At 44.1% G+C, this 22,414-nt stretch overlaps 2 protein-coding genes across 2 annotated transcripts; one reads left to right on the top strand and one right to left on the bottom strand.

The window, feature by feature from the left end:
* Nucleotides 1–12,448: 12,448 nt before the first annotated feature.
* On the bottom strand, nucleotides 12,449–13,327 carry LOC109736421 (late embryogenesis abundant protein Lea14-A). Its single transcript, XM_020295641.4, has 2 exons — nucleotides 12,920–13,327; nucleotides 12,449–12,827 (listed from the first exon to the last, which is right to left on the bottom strand). Exons 1-2 carry the CDS (start codon nucleotides 13,123–13,125, stop codon nucleotides 12,542–12,544), a joined length of 492 nt encoding a protein of 163 aa, XP_020151230.1. The 5' UTR covers nucleotides 13,126–13,327; the 3' UTR covers nucleotides 12,449–12,541.
* Nucleotides 13,328–20,900: 7,573 nt separating this feature from the next.
* On the top strand, nucleotides 20,901–21,957 carry LOC109736420 (uncharacterized). Its single transcript, XM_020295640.4, has one exon. The coding sequence runs from the start codon at nucleotides 21,008–21,010 to the stop codon at nucleotides 21,761–21,763; it is 756 nt and encodes a 251-aa protein (XP_020151229.1). The 5' UTR covers nucleotides 20,901–21,007; the 3' UTR covers nucleotides 21,764–21,957.
* The last annotated feature ends 457 nt before the right edge of the window (nucleotides 21,958–22,414 follow it).

The raw sequence follows: 22,414 nt of genomic DNA, 5'->3' as shown, positions 1-22,414 counted from the left end.
CTCCTAAAAATTTGCAGACAGCATTTGCGTGTCACAATGAACACATCTACTTTTGTTTTTCAAAAAAATGTATTTGGCACTAAGGAGATGCTCCCAACAACCGAATTGGATTTCCGATACATGGAGTGGAAGTATACATGGATAACTCACACCTGGGCCATACAAATAATCCCTCTCCTTGGGTCAAGCAAATACATGACCTAGTAGAAAAGGCGAACAATAAGTGACATTCTTATCGTGAGAGGTATGTCTTGCTTACTGCATGACATATTTTCCTCTGACATTCAGCGATCGTTTGAGTGGGCCTGCCCATATGAGCTATATACTAGCCGTATGAACAATTTTGGAAAGGTTCTAAGAACAGGTAACAAGGGTTGGTTTTGGAAACCTTTCGCTAGGTTTTATGAAGGTCTCATCTGTTTTTTTTATTTATTTATTTCCTGTGTTGTTTCTACTGGTTTATTATTTTTATTTTATTCTTTTGTTTTATTTTTCCTTTTTATGTTTTCCTTGTTTCTTTATTCTTATTTTTATTTTAAAATACATGTTTTTGAATACATATAAAAAATTGTTGATACATGTTGAGCATTTTTTGAATTCATTGGACGCACATTGAACATTTTTTAAATATACGATGAACAATTTTGAAATACTATTGAAATTCTTTCGTATACGTCATGAACACAGTTTTTAATGTAAACATTTTTTAAATGCCATGATCATGTTCTTGAATGGTACATACATGTCTTAATGTTATGGAAAACAATTTAGTTGATTTCATGAACATTTTTTGAAAATGTGATTAACATTTTTGAGGAATGGGGCATGCCCGGCCATTTTGCAAGAACGCCAGCTAAGGACCCTTTAATTTACCCGTTGGATCTAAAACATACATACTAATGCTCATAATTTCAATAGTCATAATGGTGATTTAGAGGAGCTCGAAGGACCTTCAAGAAAGGGAACCTATACCCAATCCCGACATAGGTGTGTAGGTAGAGAACACCTAGGGGAACGAGACAACTCTCTCTAAGGAACTTGACAAAATAGCCCCATAACTTTGGGACAAGGGATGCTCCCAGATGGGTAGCAAGTGATTGATATTATACATCTCGGACCATAATATCTTGTTTTAGAGGTGGGGGCGGGGAGTTCATCAAGCTTGATCAATCATTAAGAAAGCAATCCAAATGTGGGAGGTTCTCGCTTTTGGCGTACTAGGCCTCACTTTGGGAGGCCCGCACGATGGGCTATAAGCTCATTCGTAGAGCATGCCCCTAATAATAGCCGCGAGTTCCCAAAACATTGTATCAATTGGATCTTGTAACCAATCCTAACATGCAAGTATTTAAAAAACTTATATAAACATGAGGTAAATTTGGAGATTCGTGCCAGAATGTCCAGTTTACATTTTAAAGAAAAAGGGTACAAAAGCATATTTATTCTAAATCAGACGGCAAAATGCACGTGAAGTAAAGCATTGCCCCTACATTCCAACAAATTGGGAGATAATCAATACACTCCTTTCGCGTTTTGTTAAATATTATAGACATTTTTTGAATGCTCTAAAGATTTTTTTTCTAAAACTAAACAAATAAATTATGTGTACTAATTTTTTTAATGGTGATTAGCATTTAAATAATTGAGTAAGTAAATTTTTTACAAAATATATATTGAATTTTTTTGAAAACTTAAATAAAAGTAAAAAGGACAAAAGAACGAAACCTACCTGCACAACGAGCCAACAATAGAAGAATTCTTATTGGGTCGGCCTACTAGAGTCTCCCTTGAGGCGACGCGACCATCGCTGTCACAAATCCTATGTGTCGCACATGGCGATAAACTGGCGTTATTTCGGAGATGGATGAAGACCCAGCAAGTAAGTTGGCCAGCCCATTAGCGCTACAAAGAGGGTTCTTGTTCCGGTTTTGGAGACCTTCAATGTACCAGGGCCGTCTTTTTTGTGTTTTTTCGTTACTGTTTTTTGTTTTTATTTTCTTCTTTCAAAATTTAATTCTTTTGGAATTTTTAAAAATCAGTTTTTCAAAAAAGGCTCAAACATTGTTCAAAATTTCTACTTTTTTTGCATATTTCCAAAAGTGTTCACTTTTCAAAAAATGTTTGGAATTTTAAAATTTGTTTACTTTACCAAAAAATTGTCTCATTTTTTGAAAAAAAATATTGATATAGTGACAGGTTGATGTGATTTAGTATGCTACAGTGACTCTGTCCAGAGCAACAGTGGTTGTTTCTCCCACTCGCTTCACTGCACTACTAATGGCCCGGCCCAATCGGCGCACTTCATTATTCGGCCAGACTATTTTCGCCGATCGTCCAATGTTTGTTTTCTTCTTCTTTTTGAAGTAAATCCCTTGCTTTATTCAACTAACGTGAGATTACAATTTGACTGAAGAATTATATTCAGGAATCTAGGAATTACATCGAAGCAAGTAAAAGATAAATTGTTAAGAGCTTCTTTTACGCAAAGATGCGCCGCCCAGGTTGCCTCGCGTGGAGTCCAAAGAAGCCTGAAACCCAGGAGTGATTCCGTCATCCTTATAATTTCCATCATAATCTGTGCGTCGTTGATATGATTAGGCCTCGTATCCTGCCACATATCAGCAAGTGTAGAGCAATCCACCTGGCCCATGACATATTGATCTGCTCTTCTAATCGTGACATGTACACCGTCAACATGCCAATAGTTCACTCAGGAATGGGTGCTCGATGCCCTTGTGATGTTGCAGTCCGGCTTCAAAGAACACACCTTGGTGATCTCTAATCGCATAGCCCGAGCCAACCACATGGTTGGATGTGTCAATTCCGCCATTAGAGTTCACTGCAACCCAGTCAGCCATCGGAGGGCGCTAGCTGAGCGGGGTGATGTTCCCCTTAGGTGCAACCCGACTAGGAGGAAGCTTAAGCACCCCGACCAGCTCATCAACCAGTGCCATCGAGCGCAGCGGCTGGAATTTTTCTTCCCCATGAGTAAACTTGTTTCTGCTGGACCAGATCACCACATGACTGTAACAAAGATAACTGTGTCCTCCTTCTTGATAAACTCAGAGACAATGACGTCTTCTGCCCATGTTAAAGGATGCAACCGTGGGATTTTGGGTCCTCTTTATTTTAACAGAGGCACCCAAAACTGTTTTGCATGATCACATGTGATCAAAGCATGATAGAGGCTTTCTTCCACAAAACCACACAGTTTTCATGTTGCATTATCAGCAATACGGCGATGTGAGAGAGCATTCTGAAAATGGAAGGAGGCCCCTTAGAACCCTCCACCAGAAAATCCTGATCTTTGGTAATACTTTAAGCTTCCATAAGGCTCGTGTATGCCACATGGATCGACATTGGAGCTGCTGGCACATGCTTTTTGGGTAGCCGGCCGATAAGGAATCGGTGTTTGGATAGTATCTTCCCTTCAGTACTCGGGCACACAGACTTGTAGGGCTTTCAAGCAATCTCCGGGCCTGTTTCCCGAGCATTGCATCATTAAAGGATGGGAGGTCATGAAAGCCCAGCCCTCCATGATTTTTTGGGATAACAAGCTTGTCCCAGGATTGCCAATGCATTCCTCGTTTGTCTAGTGATCCGGCCCACCAAAATTTGACATAGTTGTCGTTAATTTGGAGGACAACTGACAGCCCCTTAGAGAGCTCGAAACAGCTCATTGAGTGGGCTGGTAGTGCTTGGACCACAGACTTAAAGAAGACCTGCTTTGCTGCATAAGACATCAAACGCTCACCCCAACCTTGGACACGGGACCTTGCCCTTTCATTTAAATGTTCAAATTGGCGATTACTAAGGCGTCCAGTCGCCATAAGAATCCCCAGGTATTTTTCAGAGAAAGCTTCTTGATCAGTTTGCAGAATATTCCTTAAGGCAGCCCTAGCTAGCAAAGCACGGGTTGGGCTAAAAAAAGTTGTGCTTTTCTGCTTATTGAGGTGGTGGGCACTTTTTTCATCAGCTTTCATTGGGTGTTCATTTCTTCCTGTTTCTTCGTAATCGCTAGGCTATAACATCTTATTTTAGACGAAAGTTAGGCTATCTTGCCGCTTGTATGTCACTGAAGCACTGTACGGTAGCGCTTGTACATCCATTTTAATTTTGGTGTACTCTAAGGGCTAACGTGCATGTAATTTTTTTTTCATATATAATATTTTTACGTTTGGACAAAATGTTCGTACCAATTAGAAAAGTTCACACGTGTAAAAAAATAGTTCATCTGACAAGATGTTCGTACCATTGAAAATATATTCACGCATTTAAATTGTTCATGACAATAGTTCAAAAGTTCATGAAATCTGAATTTTTTCTTCATGAAACTTTTGGAAAAATGACCGTAGCATATAAAAATGTATGAAAAAAATTCATCATTTCTTCAATAAATGTTCACCATGCATTCGAATAATGTTCGACATGTACCTAAAAATGTTTGTGTGAAATAAAAATATTTTTAAAGTGTACCTACAATGTTTAATCTGAATTCAAGAAATAGTCAAAGTGTGTTTGAATAAATTCCATTCTATATTTAAAAGTGAAAATAACAGGAAAATAAAAAACCAAAAATGAAACAACTGAAAAAACTATTAAGGCGTTAGAGAAAATACATCTCTACTACTACCTCCGATCCAAATTAATTGACGCTGCTTTAGTACAAAAGTTGTACTAAAGCAGCGTCAATTAATTTAGATCAGAGGAAGTGTATACTTAAATCCAATAATAATGTTCTTTTTCCTCGCGGGCATAGTGCTTCATCCAATCTTAAGTACGTTTCTCCCTCCCTCTCTCCTGGTTGGATTTTTCCCTCCTATCTCTGGTTTTCCCCAGTTTTTCTTATAAATCATCTTAACTGTCCCACCTTTATTGACTTACCAAATGAAATTATGTTTGTAAGCCAAAAAGTCCTTACCATATAAAATCCTGATTTTAGGTAGGTAAATCGTATGAAAAAAATTGATAAACATTTATTTACACACTCACATTAATATGGTCAGAGAAATCATAGGCTAGCGTGCTCAATGTTTATATTCGGGTGCAATGCACAGGCAATTATCTAGTAAAAATAAAAGAAAAAACTGAAATATTCCCAAAACCGCATGAAAGGTTCCTAAAGCCGCACCAAACAGGTGCATCCACCTCATCGGGAAATGGGCAACGGCCAGCATTGGATCGCGAGAGGCGAATATGTCCGCCACGCTGTGGGCGTAGCATCTGCGCATTCATAGAGCCTTATTGGAAATGGCTAGACTTGTTGGCTGTTGTAGATGAGTGCAGTGGGCCTAACCTTTTTGTTATTGACACAAGCTTCACAATTGTGTTGCACTGTGGAAACAATAAAGGGCTCCTTTGATCCAATGGAATTTCCTAGTATTTTTTACGATTAGAATCCTTAAAAGAATCATGTGTGAGTTGTTTGATTCGTAGGATTGGATCTTATAGGTCTTTCTTAAGGAATCATTTGTACTATATTTCATAGAAAACATAACATCCATTCCCACGGTTTTTTTTATATTTTTTTCTTTGTGGCATCAAACACATGCTGGTGTCCGATAGGATTCACGTAGACATGGCGCTCCAATCCTATATTTTCCTGTTCCCATGTTTTGACCTCTGATCAAAGAGGCCCTAATATGAGCCTCATTTTGATTTTGCTATTTTATTCCATCTACTTTTGCCCATGTTTTTTGGATTTTACCAAATAAAATGATATTCCTTTGAAAGTCAATAAATAGTGATTCGGTCGACAACAAAAATCTGGTTTCATACACAATTACATATCTACTATTAAATGGGAGTTGGTAGGTTCTCCTCACATCCTCCTCTGGTTCTTTCTTCCAATGCCCCCTCCCCACCTTTAGTTTTCTGTTGATTGTTTTGGTAGTCGCAACCGATGGTGAACAAAATAAAAACGTATATAGAGTAACTTAGAATAATATAAACCAAATCGGTATTTTTCCAAAAGCACGTCATGCATTAACGCAATCAAATAAAATCTTACAAAAATCTCAACTAAATCAAAACTTTCCTTGCCTTCCCTACCCATAACCAAATAAAATCACCCTAGGATAAACAAATCAAATCAAATTTTACCAAAACCTCAACTAAATCAAAGCTTTTCTTGTCTTTCCCTACCCATACTCAAATCAAATTAAATCTTATCAAAATTAGAAATATGGTGGGTGCAAGGTGCAAGGTATATGTAGGACAAGATTAATGGGAAAGGAAATTTATACTTTCCGCAATCAAAAGTGGTGCATTTTAGCCCTAAAGAACTAGCTTCCCGGCGGAAATACTCACTCGATCACTAGTTTTAGACGATTCCTCCACTTAGGAATAAGGGGGGGTTTGAACCACTAGAATATATATGCCCTCACTGCAATGCACGCGCAATTAGCTATGTATAATAAAATGGCAAGTAAATTACAATTGCTTAAGAAAATGTTGTGTCTTTGTTGTACGTAATGCTTGAATAGTTTTTTTGGAGAATAGTTATCTAGTAGAAGAAGAAAAAGGTGCGTGCCCGAGCTTGTCAGCACAATGTCAACACTCACACCAACGTGTACCTATGGGAGTGTTTGAGCCTTTGTGAGTAACATCGAAGTTTTGCTACGTTACGGGACGATTCCTATGGGCCGGAGGGGACTAATGGAATGACGTGGGCCAGTTAAAATCATGGGCGAGGGGGGAGGGGTGAGATTTTGGTGGTGGGGAGGAGGAGGTCCCTCCATAGAATCGATCTGTAAACCTTTTTCCATAAGTGTAGCATTTTTGCTCTCATAGACTTAAGCGGTACAAAAGCAAAAGACATAAGTATATTTTTTGGAATAAATTGTTATCCCTGCGTTGTAGTGGGATATAAATATTTTAGTACGTTTTCCTTGATTTAGTTGGTCATATTAATGTGAATCTTGAAATAAATGTTTATCAAATCATGCCCGTGATCTACCCACCTAAATAAATTTGAAGATTTTAGTTGGTGAGAACTTATTGGCTTACCCAAAAAAGCATGAACTTACCTACTAAGTCAATACAAGTCAGGACATTTAAGGCCGTTTTTCAAGTAAAATCTGTGAAAAAAACCCCAGAGATAAGAGGGAAACAAAATCAAAAGGGAGAGAGGGGGTGGGAGGTACGTAAGGTTGGACAACGGACGAGGTGGGTGACAGAATATTAAGTTATTTTTAAGTAGGAGAGAAGATATATTTTGTAATCACTTGTTTGATCAAAACATATTGCCTTGAAACGTAATTTTACCTTAAAAGCAATAAAAGATTAACAATTAGGGAGGTTATCAAGTAAAACCGATGAAAAAGGCCAGAGATAGCAGGGAAATAAATTCAAAACAAAGAAAGGAAGGGGAAGATATGTAAGATTGGATGAAGGACGACATTAGAAGAGAAGATTTATTATTCTCATGGAGAGCCTTCCTTCAGTACTATTGGACAAGTAGATCCTCTCTCGCTTATGCAGTAGGCAACTATGGGGAGACATGTTAGAGCAACTCTAGCAGACCCCGCATCCGCCCCCGACCCGCAAAAATAACCGCCAAAAGCGGGTAGGGGCGGAAAAACCTTCCCGACCAGACCCCGCATCCCGCCCCGGTCCGTAAAAAATTTTGACGGGCGCGGCAAAATCCCGACCCCAACCCGGGAAAACACGGGTTTCCCCCTCGCGGCTGCGGTGCCCTGCATCAGAGAGAAGCAGTTGGCGGGAGGGACATTTCAGTCTCGCGCGCCTTTCCCCCCTCCTTCCGCCGCCGACCGCCCTTGCTTCCACCCGCCCGCCGCCGGCGATTTCGGCCATATCTGCGGGTGGAATCGCGGCGCGGGGCCACCCCACACCCTCCCGTGCCGAGCCGCTGCACCGCCCCCCCCCCCCCCCCCCGCCCGGATCCGGCGAGAAAAGCCGCCCCTCGTCGCCGTCACTGCTGGGGATCGACCACCGTCGAGTGTGCCCCCTTGTCGCCGCCCGGGATCACCCGACACCGGTTAGTCCCTTTTTTGTGATTTTTGCGAGCTGTGTAGTTGATTGACGCGCCGGTATGCATGTAGATGGAGTTGAGCCCGTGCGAGAAGTTCTTGCTCTCCGATTCGTCCGATTCGGACGACTCGGATGTTGAGACCATGCTTGCGACCTTTCGGCAGCAGACATTAGTCATGGCGCTTGCTGTGAAGGAGCATGAAGACGAGCACCGGAAGAGGAGGTGAGGATCAACTATCGGGCATCTGTGCATTCCTCGGAATCGCCATCTTGGGAACGAGATGTTGATGCAAGACTATTTCGCGGAGAATCCTACATATCCTCCGCACCTCTTCCGGAGAATGTACCGAATGCGCCGATCCCTCTTTGTGAAACTTGTTCAAGCTTGCGAGGCAAATTGCCGGTATTTTACTCAAAGAAGGAATGCCGCGGGCTTAAAGGGATTTAGTGCATATCAAAAAATCTGCGCAGCTATGGGGGTGATTGCATATGGCATTCCGGCTGACTATGCCGATGAGTACCATCGCATTGGTGAAGATAGTACAATTGAGTCTGTGCGTAGATTTGCAAAAGTGATCGTCCGTTTCTTTGGTCCTGAGTATCTTCGGGCACCCAATGAAGATGACACAAAGAAGTTGATGGCATCTAATGAGAGGAGAGGTTGGCGTGGCATGGTAGGTAGCATTGATTGCATGCATTGGAATTGGAAAAATTGCCCCAAGGCATGGCAAGGAATGTATTGTGGCAAGTCTCGTGATGCAACAATTGTGCTAGAGGCCATAGCATTCGAGGATTTATGGATTTGGCATTGCTTTTTTGTATGCCGGGCACTCTCAATGATATCAATGTGTTGCAACGGTCTCATTTGTTTGCTAGGCTTGCTAGTGGTGATGCTCCTGCTTGCAACTACACTATTAATGGGCATGAATACACAAAGGGGTACTATCTTGCAGATGGTATATACCCTCCTTGGTGCACATTTGTCAAGAGCATCAAAGAACTCAAAACTAAAAAACAATGTGAATTTGCAAGGGTGCAAGAGGCAGCCCGAAAAGACATTCAAAGAGCTTGATCCAGCCCGGGGACGTCTCCTCCTTCTTGATCCAGCAAGGGGGGAGGAGAAGTTGGGGAAGAGCTCCGGCAGCACGACGGCGTGGTGGTGGAGCTTGCAGTTCTCCGGCAGGGCTTCGCCAAGCTCAACGGAGGAGGAGGGGTGTTGGAGAGGGGGAGGGTTGCGCCTTGGATGTGGTGCTGCTGCCCTCCCTCCACCCCTCTATTTATAGGGCGAAGGGGGAAGGGGGCCGGCCCCTCTAGATGAGATCTAGAGGGGGGCGGCGGCCAAGGGGAGGGGGCTTGCCCCCAAGCCAAGGGGGCGCCCCCTTTAGGGTCCCCCCCAACCCTAGGCGCATGGGCCCTAGGGGGGATGGCGCCCAGCCCACTTAGGGGCTGGTTCCCTTCCACATACAGCCCATAGGGACCTCCGGGGCAGGTGGACCCCGGAACCCCTTCGGTGGTCCCGGTACAATACCGGCAAACCCCCGAATACTTCCGGTGACCGTATGATGACTTCCCATATATAAATCTTCACCTCCGGACCATTCCGGAACTCCTCGTGACGTCCGGGATCTCATCCGGGACTCCGAGCAACATTCGGTAACTGCATACTATTTCCCATAACAACTCTAGCGTCACCGAACCTTAAGTGTGTAGACCCTACGGGTTAGGGAACCATGTGGACATCACCGAGACATCTCTCCGGCCAATAACCAACAGCGGGATCTGGATACTCATGTTGGCTCCCACATGTTCCACGACGATCTCATCGGATGAACCACGATGTCGGGGATTCAATCAATCCCGTACACAATTTCCTTTGTCTACCGGTATGATACTTACCCGAGATTCGATCGTCGGTATCTCTATACCTTGTTCAATCTCGTTACCGGTAAGTCTCTTTACTCGTTCCGTAATACATCATCCCGTGATCAACTCCTTGGTCACATTGAGCTCATTATGATGATGTCTTACCGAGTGGGCCCAGAGATACCTCTCCGTCACACGGAGTGACAAATCCCAGTCTCGATTCGTGTCAACTCAACAGACACTTTCGGAGATATCCGTAGTGTGCCTTTATAGCCACCCAGTTACGTTGTGACGTTTGGCACACCCAAAGCATTCCTATGGTATCCGGGAGTTGCACAATCTCATGGTCTAAGAAAATGATACATGACATTAGAAAAGCTTTAGCAGACGAACTATACGATCTTGTGCTATACTTAGGATTGGGTCTTGTCCATCACATCATTGTCCTAATGATGTGATCCCGTTATCAACGACATCCAATGTCCATGGTCAGGAAACCGTAACCATCTATTGATCAACGAGCTAGTCAACTAGAGGCTCACTAGGGACATGTTGTGGTCTATGTATTCATACATGTATTACGATTTCCGGATAACACAATTATAGCATGAACAATAGACAATTATCATGAACAAGGAAATATAATATTAACCATTTTATTATTGCCTTTAGGGCATATTTCCAACAAAACCAGCCAGAGACCCTAACCACATTAGAGATTTTCTTCAGACATACAAGGAGATTGAAAATGTAGACACACACTTTCAACTTCAGGAGGATCTCATTGAGCACCATTGGCAAAGGGCTGGACAGTGACTAATTTTTTTATTCATTTGTATTTGTATTCATGACAAGTTTTGAATAATTATTTGTAATGCGGATGATTATTGTATTATGTTTGATTTGAATAATTCAGTTTGTTTTCGATTGTTGTATTATGTTGGATTTGATATTTGCGGGCCGATGAGATGCGGGATGCAGCGGCGCAAAGAGCAGACCTCGCAAAGCCGACCCGTAAAAAGGTATATTCCGCGTTTTTTTTACGGATCCGTTTGGGGGGTCCGCATCTGTGTCAGCCCGAGCTAGCCTGCAAAAACGGTTTTGCGCGAACTGCAAACGCGTTTTGTGGGCCGGCGGGATGCAGGTAGTTGCTCTTACGTCTATGTTCTTGCTCAATTTACTAGTACTTGTGAATGCGTGATTGATGACAATGAAATGTAGATCTTTCTGTTGGAAGAAGTCAACCTTAGACCAGCAAGATCGAGACAGAGATGGAGACAACAAATTTGTTGTCATTGTTGTGACCACTGTACATATGCAGAGTAATAGACTTTAATTCGTTTGATGCAGCGAATATTTACTCGGATTGCTATAAAGCTAGAACACCAATATACACCGGACGTTAGCTCAGGGACAAGCCGAGCGAATGATCGTTCCTCTAGGCATGGAGGAATGAATGAACGTATTCATTCGCTCGAAAACCTATTCCCAGTGAACATTCCAGAATTACCATGCGAAAACGGATAAAATTGACATGTTGTTGTAAAGGATTTGACATATTTTAAAGGAAAATTGTCATGCTCAGGAATCGCCATGTCGACTGAAGGGAATAATCATGCTACATCGATTAAAAAAAAGCTGAAAATTGGTATGCTTTAGAAACTAAAATTGTCACCCCAAATGTGTTAGTTCAAATTGCCGTCCCGAGCAAACCTTTCTTACGCCAGCTTGTATTTGGCTCAGAGGGATACGTGAGAGCAAACACTTTAGGATTCAAGATCCAAAGTGCATGAGGGCGTTCTCACGAATTACTTAAAAGACTACAAGCTGTCAGCTTGTAACTCAGAAGACTACATGGTATAATTCATACATAGAATCTGTTGTACTAACTTGACAATTAATGAATAGATCGAAAGTTTTTCCGGCAAAAAACAATGTGATGACCACTCCTGCGATCTTAGGTGGTGTTTGGTTTTCTAGTCCTAGGACTTTTTCTAGTCTCTAGGACTTCTTAAAAAAGACTCTTAAGGTGGTGCTTCTAAGGATTTTTAGCAAAAAGTCTCAAAAAAGTCCCCCCTGTTTGGTTTGTTAGGGACTTTTTTTAGTCTTAACACAAAAAAATCCCTGAAACCAAACACCCACTTAAGCTGTTTCATCTGTCCCCACACAGTACACAATGCTTGTAAACGTTGCACGTAGGAATAGGATTTCTGAGAAAGCAGCCCCGCGTCTCTATTTTCTTTGGGAAACAAGGAACATCTCTGTTTTCTCTCTCTCGCGTCCTCTGCTTCTCCCTACTGTTTTGTCGTTCGTATCACTAATAAAAGTTTGATGCGACAGCCGTTGAAAATAACGGAGTACATATACCGTTGAAGATGCTGTTAGCAACTGCGTACGCCACTATAGATGCTCTGTTTTCCCTGCATCAACGATACGTGATCTAAAAGATATTTTCGGGACTCGTTCTGCAGTTGAAGGAGTCTGCGTTAATTTACTGCTGACCATGAGTCTGATGGCAACAAGCAGATCTTTGCAGATCACCGAGATCCCGGGGCATCTTAATTTGACGAAATTTATCGAGACAAAGCGGAAAGAAATCCGAAAATATTTGCTCTCATTATTGCGGCAACGGTAGAGTACAGGCATGCGGATGCAGAGCAAGCTGCGAGCTAGATCGAGCTTATGGCTAGGCGGTGGCCTCCTCGGTCTTGGCGGCGCCGCCGAAGAAGTCGCTGAGGGTGGGCAGCTTGAACTCGCCGGCGGTTTCGAGCGGGATGGTGAAGTTGCCGATGATGGGGAGGTCGATGGTGAGCTTGACGAGGAGTTCGTAGTCGATGTCCCAGTCCCTGCCCAGATCCTTCATGAGAGAGATGAGGAAGTCGTAGGGCACCTTGGCCGGCACCTCCAGCTTGGTGACCTCGCCGCTGTCCTCGATCCAGCCCGGGTCCGGGATCGTGCCGCTCGCCACCTCCCTGTTGTTATACAGGATCGCGCCGTCAGATCCATGGATCTATCTCATCGTGCAAATTAATGAGAGGAAGAAGATCATGAAGATGGAACTTACTTGCCGCCGCACTTGAGGTTGAAGGCGATGTCGCAGATGGGGATGCGGTGGGAGTAGGGGTTGGTGACGTTGACGTGGCTGTGCACGGTGATGGCCTCGCGGGTCATGCCCTTGAAGGTCACCTTGTCCAGCGACGCCTCCGGCTTGGGCATGTGCGCGATCTTGTCGGCGACGAACCCCTTGGCCTTGTCCATCAGGCTCGCCATGGCCGGCACCCCCTAAGCTTCTTCCTCCCCTCCTCTGTTCAATCCTAGCTCGATTACTCTGCTTCTAGTTTCGATCTGGATGTGATGGATGAAGCACGCAAAGGAAACATCGCGGCGCGCCTGTTTATAGGTGGACGGAGGAGGAGCGGAGCGCGGTGCCGACCGCGGACGGCGCCGCGGCGTGGGCACCACGTGCAGGGGGCGCGTAGAATCCGAGTGGGATTTTTAAGAGTCTTGCTGGTACTACGTGCAACTTGGCGATATTTCGCGACGCCGACGCGTGGCTGAAGTTTCTGGGTTGCGTGAGTCTGAGCTGCGGCGAGGGGAACTTGATAACGGGAAAGGGAAAGGCACCAAGCTTCGGCTGGGTGCATGCGCGACCCCACGCGGCGCGAATCCCCGGATGGACGGTGCTGAGTCGGCATCTCCTTTCGTCCTTTTCTCTCGGTTGCACTGCACCGATCGCATCGCGCCGACGAACCGACGCAAGTCCAAAGTGCTCTTTGGTTTTTTAGGGACCAAGTGCTCTTTGTTTCTGAAAAAAAAAAGTACACAGCTGCTGTGTTCAAAAAAACACACAAGTACCTTTTTTTTCAGAATAGCAGTGTGCATGAAAAAAAAACACAGCATTTCGGTAAGCACATTTTCTATACTAGGTATTTGCCCGTGCGCTACGGCGGGGCATATATAACTTACACGTATCAAATTCTAGATTTTGATAAGATTTAATTTGATTTGAGTATGGGTAGGTGAAAACAAGTAAAGTTTTGATTTGGTTGAGGTTTTGATATGATTTGATTTGGGTATGGCTATTGAAAGGCAATAAAAGTTTTGATTTAGTTGAGATTTTGGTCAGCTTTGATTTGATTTAATTGAGTTAATGCATCACGTGGTTTTGATGAAATATTGATTTGGTTTAGATTATTCTAAAATACTCTATTTCTGTTGGTTTTTATTTTTATGCGGCATGTGTTGAAATTACCAAAAGAATCAACAAGAAACCAAAGGAGAGAGGACCTAGGGTGGAAAAACCAGAGGAGAAGGTGAGGTGAACTACCAACTCCCCTTTAATAATAGGGTTACAAGTTGAATATAAACAACCACCACATGTGAGGTTAGATTTTGAAAACAGGTGCGTTCTTTTTTGGGGGAAAAACCAATAAAAATCACCAATCCCATGTAAATTTATTTATCGCTTTGTAGGAGCGGCAGCGGAGTCGCTATATACCTCCAAACTTTATAAAAACAACTCTAGCAGAGTCGTTGTAATATCAAACGTCACCCGTCATATGAAACATGCTCCATAATAATAATATGAAGACCGCAGAGGCGACGCGCAAACTCAAAACCGCCATAAACATATAGTCTCCAAAAAAAAATTACATGTAGTTCCCACTTGTTATTAACTACAATATTTTCCTCCAATTTCACACCTAGAGCTACAGTTCAAAAGCACAATTTGCTAGTATTACTCACAAAAAACACAGACTCCAGCACGGCAAATGAAGGTTCAAGCTTGATTTCATATCTGTTTAAAATTATATTAAGCATACGGTGGAGCATCTAAAGATTTCACTGGAGTGCTCCACCTAATGCTTAGTATAGTTTTGAACGACGCTTCAAGGAGATCTTGGCGGCTGTGGACGGCGGGGATATAAGCTATCGAACATGACAACTACCTTTTTTATAGCGGCAGGTGGCGGGAAAACTTGGCGGACAGAGGAAAAAATGGGTGGGAAACGTGGCGGAAAGGTTGTGGCAGTTCACACGTGACGCCTGCCATTAATTGAAAAACAAGAGAATAGATGAACGTCGCAGGCGACTGAGAAGGGATGTGCAACTTCCCTCGCATGAGAGTGGTGGGCGGATAGAGCACCTTCCAACCCAACTCCGCAGAACCTCCAAATATAGAGGCTCACCGACTGGATTGGGAGTTGTGCGAAAAAAGAGCATTGCAGTAGATACACCATGTGTTGCCCCATGGCCATAATTGATGAAACACTCTCAATATTTGGCCTATCAGCCTCCATATTTAGCGTCTAAGAATCAATTTTGGCGCACACTTCATCTAGCAAAACCGTTGGCACGAAAGGAACTTCACGTTGTCCCCATCACATTGATGGGAATGAAAAGGAGATTGAGAAAAAAGGATGTCCCACTGAAGAGTGGATCCCCCAAGACAAATATAATTTGAAGGCTTGAATATAGCAATTCCGATTTTGCTATTGAGTGTTTGATACTGCACATTTTTGGCGATCATCCTTTTGGTAGGTTTGGAAATTCAACTTCTGTCGAATCTGCTATTGTTATGGCGCTGCTAGGAGGGCGCGAGAGGGCCGGCCGGGGGCCTTTTGCCCACGGCCGGGCAAGAGGGAAGGGATTTCCTTCTTAATTCATGCTTGATTAGATACATCTCCTCTCTTTATATAGAGAGGTTTACTTGACTCCCAAGCAAGCGACCCTTATCTCTAATTAACCCTAAGACTAATGGGCTATACCGCCAGCCCAGGCCCATTACGTACTCTAACACCATACCCCACCTGGACATACAGCTTGTCCTCAAGCTGCAGCCTAACCAACTTATAACCATGACGCAACACAAACCTAACACCTAAAAACAAGCCTTTTACATCTCGGCTTGTTTTATTACTCTCAACCTGAAATGGACCGAGACGCTTTATTTTGGACCCCTTAACATAAAGTGGACACCATCCGCACGTCGGATGCACGTGTACAGCCACTTGGATCCCATGGACACCATCTGGACAAAAGGAGTGCATGGGTATGGCCACCTGAAAGTAATCGCAAGAGCGACCAGCAGAGGCGCCCTTGCGGCGGCCGGCGGAATGCAGTGGTGCTACGCTGTGCGCTCCTGTCGGTGACACCCTGCCTTCTCCCCGCCGGATGGCTGTTGGTCTACACCGCACAGAGAAGAGTGGAGGGCTTGCGATGGAGAATGACGAGGAGGGGTGCCCCCCCCAACCGCCGATGTCGCAGACTTTGAGGGCGCTGTCCGTGGGGACGAGATCGATGTCCTTTGCGCAGCGAAGGACAACTGGGAGGAGCGGCAGCTGCAGACCATGCATCTCCCGCACATGCCGACGCGTTAGGAGGCCGCGCGCAGCAGCCTGCAGCCTCACCGCCAACGACATGTGGCGGGTAGCGATCCAAGCCGGAAGCGGTGACGGCGACGGCGGGAACTTTATCTGCTGGATGGGGACGCCTTGGGAAAGCGGTGATGGCGACGGCGGGAACTTGATCTGGTGGATCGGGACTCCTGCCGGCGCGGTCAATGCGGGGCCGGAGCTGACCGGCGGGGGCCGCTGCAGCTGCAACGGCTGCTGCGGTGTCGCACCGGGCAGCGGCTGCTGCGGCGGAGGCCACCAGGAGCGGCGGCTGCCACTGCAGCCAGGGCGGGGCGATGGATGGCAGCTGCAGCAGCTGCTGCAGTGGCTCGGCGAGCGCGGCGGAGGTCGCCAGGAGCGGCGGCTGCCACTGCAACCAGGGCGGGGCGGTGGATGGCAGTTGCAGCGGCTGCTGCAGCGGCCCGGCGAGCGCGGGGGCGGCTACCACGGCAGCCACGGCGGCGCAGCCTGGTGCGGCCCGTAGAACCCGGCCAAGAACAGGCGGATCTCCTGGACCGCCTGGGTTAGGTCTGCAGCGCCCCGGACACCTCCTCCGGGGTGAGGACGGCGGGGGCGGGCGCGACGGAGGATCCCGGCGCGGGCAGTAGCGGGGCGACGGTCGTGGTGGTCGCCGGAGGCCACGAGGTGACCGACAGCGGGAGAGACGGGTTGGGCGGCGGTGAAGACATGATCAAACCGAAGCTAGCTGATACCAAATTGTTATGGCGCTGCTAGAAGGAGAGCGCGAGAGGGCCGGCAGGGGGCCTTTGCCCACGGCTGGGCAAGAGGGAAGGGATTTCCTTCTTAATTCTTGCTTGATTAGATTGATACATCTCCTCTCTTTATATAGAGTGGTTTAATTGACTCCCAAGCAAGCGGCCCTTATCTCTAATTAACCCTAAGACTAATGGGCTATACCGCCAGCCCAGACCCATTAGACCCGTTACGTACTCTAACAGCTATAGTTGCTCTAAATGTGCCTTCATACTCAATTAGACCGGTGTGGTTTATTGTCAGTTTTGAACTAGTACAAAAAAAACTCACATCGTTTGACTTTACGGCGCGCGCACACACACACACCCTCTTTCTGGCATGCACTTTTGTTGAGCACCTATGGTGTGCTTCCTAGACAACATATCGGGTCTTCGTTGAATGTCTACAACTTGAAGGTCACCATGAAAAGGGCGCCATGGTTGATCACCATGGTAGTACGAGATAGCCAAGAGTCAATGTTGGCATTCTGCAATAAAATCCCACGATCCCCTTCTGTGATACTTGATGCATAACTAGATAGTTCTGATGTAAGTTTTGCTGAGTATCTTTGTACTTACGTTTGTTTAAATATGTTTTTGCAGAGGAGACTTCAGTCTTATTAGTGGTTTCCACGTAGAGTTCGACGTTGACCAAGTAGTTGTCTTTTTATCTAGGACATTTTTGCCCGTAATGTGTACTTTGCTAGATGAATGAATAAAACATGGTGTTAGTTTGCCCCAAAAGACATCGTAATTTTCCTATACTGTCTCTGCCTCTGAATATGTATGCCAATAATTTGGATCTAAAATTCTATGCCATGATAGATTTTTTTCTTGAGAGGACTATACCATGATGGATATGTACATAATTTGTATCCTCGTAAATTTTGATATTTTAGAATTAAATTACATTTTTAAAAGAATTTGTATCCCTTTATTTAGAAGTTAATAGAAGCTGGGATACAAACACTTATAGGTTGACCTGTCAGTTACAACCAGCATACACAATCATCAATAACAACACTACAAGTTAATCGATGAGCTTCCATATTCAATACACTTTTTTCACGAACAAAGGACACCGACTCGAAAGATGCACTGGTGGGATAAATCTCCTGAATAATTTGCGCATAAGCTCCTCCCATGCAATCTTCCACCGACTTGATCACTCGCAAAAAATTTGAAGCAAAGAACAAAATGCGTAGCAAAAGGTCATCGGATATGGATAGAGCCTCCCTGCATGCGAGCGCCTGAAGTATCTCGGGATCCATGATTCTCTCGGGATCCATGATTCCCTCAAAAGTGATCAACAAAGCAACAATGAACTCGTCGTCTTTGTTTTTTACCACGACCGCAATAGCACATTTTGCGTCATATTTTTTTGGTTGTTGCGTCAACATTAGTCTTCACTTAAGTTCACGTTGCAATCTTGATTTCAAGGCAGATGCAAATGTTTACTTTGCTAGATGAATGACCTAATGCATAAGTTCCTCCAAGAAGTTTTCTTGTTTTCACTGCCTTTCTCCAATTCCTTTTGCGTTTTTACTAGGTTTTTTCGTTTCTTTTTTTCCTTTGATTTCTTTGTTTCTTTTTTTGGTTTTTCTTCATCAGTTCTTTTTTTTCATTGTTATAAGTTTGATTTTCATTTGTTCTTAAATGGTTTTCTTTCGTTTTTCATTATACTTTGGTTTTCTTTGACTCTTTTATTTTCTTCGAATTTTCCTTTTTGTTTCTTTTTTTAGATTTTTAACGGTTTTATTTTTTCTTCGACACATGTTAACTCTTTTTCAGTACACATTAATCATTTTTCATATACATTGAAAACAATGTTTTATACAGGTTTAACATTTTTTGAATACATGTTTATTTTTTTAAAAAATTACATTTTTATGCCTCATGTTTTTCATACACATTGTATATTTTTTTGGTATATACCTAATATATTTTAATAGTATACATTTAATATTTTTTAATACAAGATTAACATATTTTGAATACATGATCAACATTTTTTTCATAATTATTTTTAACATTTTATAAATGACTGATTACATTTTTAAAATACAAGATTAATTTTTTTAATACATGATCAACATTTTTTTATACACAGTTAACATGTTCAAATGCTTGGCTAACATTTTTCGAATACAAGATTAAGCTTTCTGAAATACATGGTAAGCATGTTTTCTATAAGTATTTAAACTTTTTCAAATGCTTGATTAATTTTTTTTTCAAATATAAGATTAATATTTCTCGAATGCATGGTCAACATGTTTTTAAACACATTTAACATTTTTCAAATGATTGATTAATATATTTTGAATACACGATTAATGTTTTTGCAAATGGTTGATTAACAATATTTAAATACATGATCAACGTTTTTCATACACACTTGTATTCTTCTGTGTACATTTTTTTGTTTACATGAGAAATATTTTCTATATACTCATCTAACTTTTTTCAAATGCTTGGTTATTTTTTTACAAATGTTTTTATGTAAATTTTTTTAGTAATATAATTATTTGGAATAATTGGGAATATTAACAGAAGTAAAAAAAGGAAGCAAAAAACAAATACAAATTTGTGAAGAATAAAAAAGGCTGGGGCTCCCGCGCGACAGGTTTGGCTCATGTCGTGCCTCGCCTAGGCGAGGCTTACGTCTATCTCGCTACAAGCGAGGTAAAGCCGCGCCAGGCGCCCGCAGAGGGGTGTCCGGGATGGGCCGGCTCATTTGCACCTGAGAAGAAACAATTAAAAAAAATTGCGCAAGCGAAACGACCGCAACTGAAAACCTGGCCCATGACGGGCCACCGCGTGCGTCGCCCCGTCCATTTTAAAATACATGTTGAACATTTTTCAGTTACACATTGAAATTTTTAAGTGCACATTGGTTATTTTTCAAATATATGTTGAAAATATTTGGACATCAATTTAATATTTTTCATAAACTTCATGAGTAGTTCTTAAAAATGTGCAAACATTTTTTAGGTGTCAGAATTTTTCTTAAATGTCACAAACAGTTCTTTTAATGGATGGAAACATTTCTGTTGAATTATGTGAGCATCTTTTACATTGTATAATTTTTCTAATAATGGTATTAACATATATTTGAAATGCATGAATATTTGGAATGTGATGAATAATGTTTTTGAGTGACAGGAATACTTTTTACAACCTACTAGAACAAATTTTCACAATTTTTATTATTTTAAATGTCATGAAGACACTTTATAAACATTTTTTTCATATTTTAAATTTCATAAACATATTTTTTAATTATACATAAATTTCTAAGATTTCCGAGAGCAAACATTTTTTACACCGCTTGAACTTTTTTGTAATGCGCAACGAGCGTTATTAAAATTTGAAGTAAATTAATCCTTAATTTTATATTTAGAATATTTGGAAATATAAATAAATTTAAAATTTTAAAAGTTGAACAGTAAAAAAGAACATATGAATGAAAGAAGAAAAATCGAATGGAAAGATCAGTTGTGGGCCGGCCTACTACAGAGGCTGCTTGAAGGTGAGAGCTGTACGTCAGTCTGGGCGCGTCAGTCCGAATAAAAAAAAATCCAAGGGAGCAAAAAGCAGCTTGGTCCAAAATTTGAAGTACATGCGATAAGAAAGGCCGAGGATGCTCTCAGTTTGGTTGGCCCCCTCAGGGAGCGCAAAGCAGCTCGGTCCGAAATGGTGGCAGCTCGACACGAATGAACGTACTGTACTGGACTACTGGTCGTGTCCATGTCAACCCGACGTCGACTGCAGCGACGCGAGCGGTTAGCGGTGTCCACCGCACTCATTGACCGAATTCAAGCTGGCCATACGAAAATGGGGCGTCCCGAGTGCGACCTCCAACCACCAGATCAATTGCACCAGCCGCCTGCGACGGCTACCCGCCATAAATCCCCCAGCGTCCAACCGCCCCGCCGTTCGAGCCCGGCGGCTATTCCCACTTCGCCAGTGGCCCGGTGCCATGCCACGCCACACACGCCACTACCCATGGAGGTCGCCACACCCACGAAACCCAGCAAGAAAGTTTCTTCCGAGCCCGCCGTCCTCTATGACGGCGCCAAGGTCAAGGCCAAGTCCAAGGCCGTCGTCCACACCGACGCCGAGGACGGGCATGCCGGCGATGCGGCGAGTCCTGCTCCTGCCCACCGGACCCGGCTTCTGCGGTGCGCGTGCTGCGGTCTGGCCGCGGTCGCCGCGTTGGCCGCCGTCGTGATCCTGGTCCTGTCGCTCACCGTGCTGAGGGTTCGGGACCCCGACCTGACCATGGACTCCGTCACCGTGGATCGCTTCCACGTGGGGTTCGCCGCCGTGCCCGACGGCCGCCCGCCGCTGCGGATCAACGCCACGCTGGCCGCGTGGATCATGATCCGGAACCCCAACTACGCGTCCATGTGGTTCGGCGCCAGCACGACGGAGATTTTCCTCGACGGCGTGCCGGGCCGCGTGGGCCTCGGGAGCGCGCCGCCCGGGGAGGCGTCGGCGCGGGGCGCCAGCCGGGTCCGCGGCGGCATGGACGTGTTCGTCGACAGGGTCGCACCGGCCGTGGTGGGGGAGGTGCTGTTCGGCCGCGGCGAGGTGCGGCTCACGAGCCGCACGGCCATGGACGGCAGGGTCAGCGTGCTTGGCGGGATCTACGGACGGCGCACGGTGCGCGTTACCATGCGGTGCCATGTCGTGCTGCATGTGTCCGCCGTGGTCGTCGTCGCCGGCTCTCCTTCATGCGTCGCGGAGTTCGGTCGCTGATGTAGTCCAGATGCGTGGGGATGCGATAATGTGCCGTTGCGCTGCTCGTACTAGCGGTTTCTCTTCTGTCGTTCAATCTCTATACCGCGCGAGACGAATCTGACACCATCTTTTTTCTTCTAATTTGTATGTTGAACGTTTATTCTAACTTCGGCGGAGTAATATATGATCAAAGTCGTATTATTTTCCATCAACCCCTTTCGTACACACAATTGGATGTTTTCATGACCTGGTTGATTTAGTTGCCGGAGAATTGGCAAGTCCAATCAAGGATGGTAGGTCCTACTAGATAAGTATAATATTTCATTTTTCTTTTCACTTCATGACACCATTATTACAATATAGATGAACATTTATTTACATTTGTATTTCAAGTTTGTTAAGTCACTTGATACTTAGCTAATTCTTCGTCAATTGAGATAGTATAACAATGGGAAACGCTAACACTCTGCCGGCTGATCACGCGAAGAGTTCCACCACCCATGCATCCGTTGGATCGTCCTTTATCCACGCGTCCACAAGCACGCTTGCACACGCTCTTGATTTCGCCTACCAACCACGTGCCCCTTACCTTATCTTGCAACAGCAAACCACAATAGCGAACGACAGCGGCAGCTTAGACAAGATTTTGCAACATCACCTCCCTTAAAA

Source organism: Aegilops tauschii, chromosome 1 (genome assembly GCF_002575655.3).
Source record: "Aegilops tauschii subsp. strangulata cultivar AL8/78 chromosome 1, Aet v6.0, whole genome shotgun sequence".
Taxonomy (NCBI): Eukaryota; Viridiplantae; Streptophyta; class Magnoliopsida; order Poales; family Poaceae; genus Aegilops; species Aegilops tauschii.
The sequence above is the reverse complement of the archived record's forward strand: the minus strand, read 5'-3'. Positions and strand labels throughout refer to the sequence as shown.